We start from the raw sequence: 7,772 nt of genomic DNA, 5'->3' as shown, positions 1-7,772 counted from the left end.
ATGTGCACTGAGTCGATACCGAACTCAGCTCACCCAAGTCCAGAGGGAGCGTCTCCTGGGACAGGGTGGGGCACCAGGTTACTACTGGCCTCCTGCCTTTTGGGTTTACTTCCCCGCAGGGGACACCGTGGGCGGCTGTGCGGTCCGGCCACAGCCCCCCGCCCCTCGCGTCCGGCCGCGCCGTGGGTTGCGGTCGCCGTGGGGGTGGCAGCTCCTGTCCGGGAGGCTTGCGCCTGGCGGGGCACCCCGGAGCCGCGGGGAGCCCAGAGGCGAGGCCAAGGCGGGTGGGGCGCGTCCGGGCGGGGAGGGCAAACTCAGGCGGCGCAGGGGGCGCGGAGGGCAGCGGGCGGGCGGGCGGGCGGACTCGCGGCGGAGGAGCGAGCGGGACGAGGGCTGGCTAGCGCCGGGGGCCGCCCGCCCGAGGGGGAGGAGGCTGTGCTGCCCTCGCCGCAGGTTCGCTGTCGAGCACACAGGAGGCAGGGACATGGGTAGGGTGCGGTCTGCGCGGGGCCCGAGCCCGGATCTCTTCCATTTCCCCTCTCACTCGGCCCCGGGCTGCGCCGCAGACGGCAGCAGCTCCCGCTCCGCCCGAGCCGCCTGACCGCCGGGCCGGGGTGCTAACCGCGGGGCCCGCCAACCCGCCGGCCGGGCCAGCCCAGCCCAGCCCGGCGGCCCGCAGCCCCGCCGTCCGCCGCCCCCCGCCGCCGCCGCGTTGCCAAAACAAACGGGCCGGCCTATTTATTGGCGGCGGGCGAGCCGGGCAGCTCAGAGTCGAGGCGCCGAGGGGGACAGCTCGCCGCCACCAGCCAGGGCCCCGGGCCCCCGCCCCGCACCTGAGTCCTGCCGGCCCCGCGCCACGCCGCGCAGCCCATGGCGCCCCCACCTGGAGCCCCCCGGAGCCACCCCGACGCCTGAGCCCCCGCAGGGCCCGGGTCGACTCGCCCACCTATCAGCCCACCAGGCGCCCTCGCCCGCCGCGCTCCCGGGCTCCCGGCCATGTCTCCCGCCCGGCTCCGGCCCCGACTGCGGGTATGCCTGCTCCTGCTGCTGCTGCTGGTGCCGGCGGCGCGGGGCTGCGGGCCGGGCCGGGTGGTGGGCAGCCGGCGGCGGCCGCCGCGCAAGCTCGTGCCACTCGCCTATAAGCAATTCAGCCCCAACGTGCCCGAGAAGACCCTGGGCGCCAGCGGGCGCTATGAAGGCAAGATCGCGCGCAGCTCGGAGCGCTTCAAGGAGCTCACCCCCAATTACAATCCCGACATCATCTTCAAGGACGAGGAGAACACGGGCGCCGACCGCCTCATGACCCAGGTGAGCGCGACCCGCCCTCCCAGCTCCCAGGGCGCCGCCGCCGAAGCACCGCCACCTGCCCGGCCCTACCCGCCCCTCTGGCACCTTTTCTCGACTGGCTGGCACGCCCTCTGGCACCTGCCCCTCTCGCCAAGCCCAACCGCCTCATGCCCAAGATGGGACAGCCAGGGGTCCCGGCGGGAGTGTCGGCCTCCCAGAGCTCTCCGGCGGCTGCGAGAAGAGCCCCCTGCTGCTAAACGCCACGGCCCAACCAGCTGGCCGCGGCCCCGCGGCCCCACGGCCCCGGAGCGCTGGCAGCTCCGGTCAGACACGGCACCCGGAGGCACCTCGACCCGGCTGCCTCCTGTGCCTCTGGGACCCACATGGTCCTTCCAGGCCTAACCCACCGCACGACTGGGTCTCTTTCAATTAGAAGCCATTCGGCACCCCGAGATGAAGAGGTTCTGGGCACAGGGGCCCCCACGGCCTTTCCACGCGCGGTCTTGGTTTGATGCGCTGCCCCCTCCTGGAGCAGCGTCCGGGTGGGGTCTGGGGTTAAGGAACAGCGAGGAAGATGGAGGTGGGAAAGAACTTGCCAGGAGAGCGCACGTGTCTGTGTAGAGAGCCTAGCGGCGCAGCTGCCATTGAAGAGGAGGGGGTAGGGGCGTTCGGGCTCCGGGATCGAACTTGGGGGATCCCTGGGTTTGGTGGCAGTAACGGGTTGGATTGGAGAGGAGGGACCCGGGTGCCGGGTGCCGAAGAGGCAGGGAGCACAGCTAAAGCCAGTCTCTGCGTGCTCGGATCCGCGCTCAGAACCAGCGCTGGGGTTTAGGGGGTGGGGAGTGAGGGGCGGGGGTTTGGTGAGGAGGCGCAAACTTTCTTCCCTGCAACCGGGTCCTCAAGGGAAAAGACCTACGTCCCCTTCCTCAGCGGCGTCCCGGGAATTCCCCCACAGCCAGGCAGCCCACGTCCCGTGCTTTAGGAAAAGCAGCTAGACCACGGCCCTCAGCATGTGCCCTGGCGCCGGGGCTGGACGGCCAGAGTCGGGGCGAAGGTTGGCTGGTGGCCGGGCCGGGCTGGGCGCAGAGGAATGCAGATAAGGATCCGGGCCACGGGCTGGGCAATCATTGACAGCGCGCGCCCCGGCTCTGGACCCGAGGAGGGGGTGGCGGGGGAGAAAGGGGCGGGGAGCAGAGGCGCGCCAGGGAACATAGGTGGGGAGCTAGGATCCCGGAGGCAAGAGCACGCGGAGCTCCTTCCCGAGGCAGTCAGCGTCCCGGCTCGTCTGCTCGCCAGGTGGACGGCCGGGCCTTGGGTCATAATCGCGGTTGGCTCCTGGGAGACCGAGTCCAGGGGTCTGCAGGCCTGGGCTCTGCGGGTGGGGGTAGGCTGGAGTACGGGCTGCCCAAGCCTGGCGGGGCCTCAAACTTCAGAGTGGAAGGACTGTGGAAGGGCCCCCTCTCCTGTCGCCCCCACCCCCAGGCAACTGCCGGGTCCTCTGGGCTGCAGGCACGCGGGGAGTCAACACAGACCAGTGATCTCTACCGTCCTTACCGGGGGCGCGGTTCTACACCCATCCGTGTGAGGCGGAGCGTGGAGCCGGCTCCCTGGAATTAAAGGCTGGGTTCCTCAGGTCTCTTCCCAGATGGGGGCAGCGCAGAAGCTTCTAGGGCTCCGGGCTCAGGGGGCATTTCATATTTATAAACCCCAGGGAGTCTCTCCTAGCGGGAGACGCTCAGCGTCGCCTTCCCTCGGGCCAAGCCTGGCACTAGCCTTTCCACCAACTTCTGGTTCTAGGGCTGTGATATTTAGGACATGGGTGAGGGCAGGTTTTGGACATAAGAGAGTCCCAGAAGGAATGCTTTTTGGCGCCCCAGGGATCCAGGTAGTACCGGGATTCCCTCCAACACCGCCCCCCCCCCCCCCCGCCCCCAGGCTGCCGGGATTCCGCACCTGCTGTGCCTCCAGGGCTGTTGTCCCGGGGCCTCAGCCCTGAGGCTACGGTGACACCTACTGGGCGTCTCCGGCCTTGCACGCCTCGCAGGCCAGCCCCAGGCGGTCGGCCCAGCTCTCATCTCTCCGTCCCTGGTCTCCGGTGCATCGGTGAGACGGAGGGACTGGGCCCTGGAAAGGTATACTCGGGTCCGTGGAGGAATCGGTAAACCGAGGGGGGCAGAAAGTGTACAGAAGGGAAGGGCTACTTCTCAGATGAAGGAGCCCCACGGGTGTGCGGCTTGCCGCGACCTGCAGATTGGAGGCGTCCCAGTGCTGTCCAGGGCCTTGGGGCAGCCAGAAGTCACAGCGGAAGGCAGCGAGTTAGGGCTCTGCGTTCCTACGAGAGAGCTCCGGCGGGCGCTCTGGGAGAGCGGGGCAGAGCCTCCACCTGCGCGCGGACCAGCGCCTCCCCCAACTCGGTGCTTTCCTCTCGCAGCGCTGCAAGGACCGCCTGAACTCCCTGGCCATCTCGGTGATGAACCAGTGGCCCGGCGTGAAGCTGCGGGTGACGGAGGGCTGGGACGAGGACGGCCACCACTCGGAGGAGTCGCTGCACTACGAGGGCCGCGCAGTGGACATCACCACGTCGGACCGCGACCGCAATAAGTACGGACTGCTGGCGCGCTTGGCAGTGGAGGCCGGCTTCGACTGGGTGTATTACGAGTCGAAGGCCCACGTGCATTGCTCCGTCAAGTCCGGTGAGCCGCTGCCTGGGGACTGGGCCCGGGGCCGGGGCCGCAGGGCGTGGGCAGGCAGCGCAGGGCCGGCTGGCGCGGAGAAGGCGAAGAGACCCGCCCGGGGTTGGAGGCGGGAACCCCGGGAAAGAGGACGTCGGCGGCGCTCCCCATTTCTGCTTGTGACCGCCTGCTCCTCCCGTGCCCGGTAGTGTCAATGGCGAGAGCCTAGGGAGACAGGGTCCTGTCCTGGCGCTACTAGGTGCCAACCTTGAGGTCCACAGTACAGAGCCTGCTGCAGGAGGTTCAAGACAGAGCAAGCTGAACAGATGTGGAAGCCAGGCTGTGACAGACACAGCTCCCACCCCGCGTGGTGCAGAAGGGGCGGTCAGGGGCCAGGGAGGGCGAAGAGGTTCCAAACCCACCACCCGGCCTGCAGGCAGGCCCTTTAGGGCACCGTTTCCTCTCCTCCCAGGGGGCGCAGGCGTCCCCAACCTCTCCCTCAGGGGCCCTAAAGCTGGGCATTTTGGGGCAAAGTCAGCCATGAGGGGCAGAATAAACAGAACGGACTCAATAAAGTGGATTTTCCCAGATTTGCCGCCTTGTTGATCGGAATGGGCAGGCATTGTCAGATCTCGTCAGTGCCCCCGTCCCCCACACTGAACCCAGTCACTTGTGCTTCGATGGTTCCCGTGTGGGCTGCTGGCGCAGCCCTCCATGCTGGCACAGGCAGTAGCCGCACTCGCAGACCCTGCACACTGAAACCAGGCCCCGCTTTTTTACTATTCCGGATTCCCCCTGGGCCCACAGTGGGGGCCCCACCCCACCCACCCCCTCAGCACCTTCCTGCCAACAGTATCCACTTCAAGTCACACCCGCCCTTCACCTGCAAACACTGGCCCAGTGCCAGCTCCCAGAGTGGCCACTTCCATTCACTGTCCCTGACCCCCAAACACTGGTCTCCATCCCACCCACTGATGCCACTGTGTCCTCTTCCTGCACAAGGACCCAGCACACAAACTGAAGACAATGATTTTACCCTGGCCACTGAGCCAGGCTTCCCCGGAGCCTGTATTCACCCTGAGGCTGGTCCTCCTCTCACTTCCATACAGACCCCGGGGCCCAGCTCTGGCACAAAACTTGGGGTGTCAGTCTGAGAGGGCACTTTGGGGGAGTATCTGGCTAAGGGGTGAGAAGTAATGGCACATTCAGACCCCAGAGGAGAGGCTGCAGTTTTCTGGGTGTCACTTCACAGCGGACCGCCGCCTGGCTCAGCTGACCTCTGACCTCTCTTACCACGTCACCACACTGTCAGGATTGAGAACAAGTGGGTGGCTCCATCTGGGCTCCCAAATGGCTGTTTTCTTCTCACTCAGTGCAGCCACAATGTGCTCCTCTCATTGGCCAAGGCTTAGACTGGGGAGGAGGGCAGAGATCACACTGTGGGGTGGACTGGGCTCAAGTCTGCAAGAAAAGTGGGAAAAGGGGCCAAGTCATGGTGATGCAAGGGGAGCAAGGGGCGGTCTGCCTGGGCTCAGAAGGGGTGCTGTCCCCGGGAATCCGAGCTTCGCAGCAGTAACACCTTCATGTCCCTTCTTCCCACAGAACACTCAGCGGCAGCCAAGACAGGCGGCTGCTTCCCGGCTGGAGCCCAGGTGCGCCTGGAGAGTGGGGCGCGTGTGGCCTTGTCAGCCGTGAGGCCGGGAGACCGGGTGCTGGCCATGGGGGAGGATGGGAACCCCACCTTCAGCGAAGTGCTCATTTTCCTGGATCGGGAGCCAGATAGGCTGAGGGTCTTCCAGGTCATCGAGACCCAGGACCCTCCAAGACGCCTGGCACTCACACCCGCCCACCTGCTTTTCACCGCCAACAATCACACAGAACCAGCGGCCCACTTCCGGGCCACGTTTGCCAGTCAAGTGCAGCCTGGCCAGTACGTGCTGGTGGCTGGGGCGCCAGGCCTGCAGCCTGCCCGAGTGGCAGCTGTCTCCACACACATTGCCCTTGGGGCCTATGCCCCACTGACGAGGCACGGGACGCTGGTGGTAGAGGATGTGGTGGCCTCCTGCTTCGCAGCTGTGGCTGACCACCACCTGGCTCATTTGGCCTTCTGGCCCCTGAGACTGTTTCACAGCTTGACATGGGGCAGCTGGACCCCGGGGGAGGGTGTGCACTGGTATCCCCAACTTCTCTACCGCCTGGGACGGCTCTTGTTGGAAGAGAGCAGCTTTCACTCGCTGGGCGTGGCCGGGCCAGGCAGCTGAAAAGATCCCTCCACTGTCCTCCAGAAACTGCCCAACTGGATCCAAAGGCCTCCCCACCAGGAGGGCCCTGGCCCTAGAAGGGGCCTGAGCATGGGGTACTGGATCCCACCATCTCCTCCACCACAGAGATAGACCATTGAGACTTGACTGGGTGATGCCAGCGTCCCCCACCCCCTGCCCCGCGATCTTGATGTGGTGACAGAGACGCAAGCTGCGCTGGCAAGGAGAGTGGTCTGTCCTTCTAACCTACAGACCTCCAGGCTGGCATGATGGGTCCCAACCCAATCAGCTCTCACTACGATCTTTCATACCTGCCTCCCCCAATGGGGAGAACCCACTCCATCTATCTTAAGCCCCCCTTCGGTGGGCTTGCACCTCAGTTGATGCTGCTAGACTCCCCAGGAGCCAGCAGGGAGCTGGCCGGACTCAGCGCTACCCGGAAGGCCACAGAGTGGGGCAGCCGTCCTGGCCATTTCCAGACACGTCCTTCCTCGCAGGCCACACTCCTCGGGACACACCCAGAAACTGTCGCTGTCAGTGGGCAGAGTTCTGTGTTCCAGCCAATGTGATCATAACACCTGGGCCCAGGCGAGTGAGCTCCGTGTTCTTGCCACCCCTGCCCAGGCTCAGCCCCCTCCTCTGCTGAACCATGACCCCTACCCTCCTCTGGGCAGTCTCCCCCACCTTATTTATTGGCGCCAAGGGGGAAGCCCACGGGAGAATTTGGGGGATGTTTTGATCTTTTCTTCCTTTTGTAATAAAAATTATTTAAGTTGGTAGAGCCAGAGAGTCCAGGATGCTGAGTTGGTTCAGTACATGGGTGGTCTGGAGCCAGGGGTAGACCTGGCCTGGAGCATGCCCACCTTCCCCTCAGGGCGAACCCTCCATTGCTCCACCCTCTCTGCGGGGCAGGTGTCACCCAAAGCTCTGTAAGGTCCCAACGAAGAGCTGTACTCCATGCCAGGCCAGGCCTTACCATGCTGACCCTGAGGCTGGATCGGAGAGGGAGTGAGGTAACTAGTCCGCGGTCGTTTCATGCATCGGGAACCCCCAGCTGTGCTCTAGTCAAGGTGTTTTCCCTGTTTACTCTGGTCTTTCTTGGGGCCTGGGTTTCTGACTCTTCGCCGCCATAACGGGTCATGGCACGACATGATTCCAGAGAATGCACATGTGCCCTGCAGCCCCTTCTGACTTCTCCCATGACTCGGGGTTCCTTAACCCAGCAGCGCTCAGACTTCAGAATCACCTGGGCAGCTTGTTTAAAAATTATCCTTGGCCTGACTTCCAAGATGGTGCTTTAATAGATCCAGAGCGAGGCCCATGAAATTACTTTTCCAAATAACCCCAACATGGCAGGTGGTCCACAGACCACATTTTGAAAAACATTGCTTAGTCTAGAGAAGGCCCAGTTTATGGCCAAAATGGGATGGCCCCCTACTTCATTTTCTCTTGATCTCTTTGTCCCAAGGCAGGTTTTTCTGTGCTTACTCCAGGTTAGCTGATTCCCAGGCTCAGTGGTTCAGTTGTTAAATTTTCAGGAATTTCATGAGCC

General features: G+C 64.5%; 1 protein-coding gene across 1 annotated transcript; it reads left to right on the top strand.

Annotated features, from left to right (window-relative positions):
• The first annotated feature begins 634 nt into the window (after positions 1–634).
• On the top strand, positions 635–7,005 carry IHH (Indian hedgehog signaling molecule). Its single transcript, XM_037029307.1, has 3 exons — positions 635–1,308; positions 3,719–3,980; positions 5,562–7,005. Exons 1-3 carry the CDS (start codon positions 997–999, stop codon positions 6,218–6,220), a joined length of 1,233 nt encoding a protein of 410 aa, XP_036885202.1. The 5' UTR covers positions 635–996; the 3' UTR covers positions 6,221–7,005.
• The last annotated feature ends 767 nt before the right edge of the window (positions 7,006–7,772 follow it).

This window comes from Sturnira hondurensis, unplaced genomic scaffold, assembly GCF_014824575.4.
Source record: "Sturnira hondurensis isolate 20B ecotype Veracruz unplaced genomic scaffold, ASM1482457v3 Scaffold0020237, whole genome shotgun sequence".
NCBI lineage: Eukaryota > Metazoa > Chordata > Mammalia > Chiroptera > Phyllostomidae > Sturnira > Sturnira hondurensis.
Note: the sequence above shows the minus strand (reverse complement) of the source record. Positions and strands in the feature narration are given on the sequence as shown.

Excerpts from the sequence above, each read along its gene's own strand:
- IHH (XM_037029307.1), top strand. The coding sequence starts at position 997 with ATGTCTCCCGCCCGGCTCCGGCCCCGACTGCGGGTATGCCTGCTCCTG. Across the intron at positions 1,309-3,718 it reads CCGACCGCCTCATGACCCAG|CGCTGCAAGGACCGCCTGAA; the intron begins GTGAGCGCGACC and ends TTCCTCTCGCAG. Across the intron at positions 3,981-5,561 it reads GCATTGCTCCGTCAAGTCCG|AACACTCAGCGGCAGCCAAG; the intron begins GTGAGCCGCTGC and ends TTCTTCCCACAG.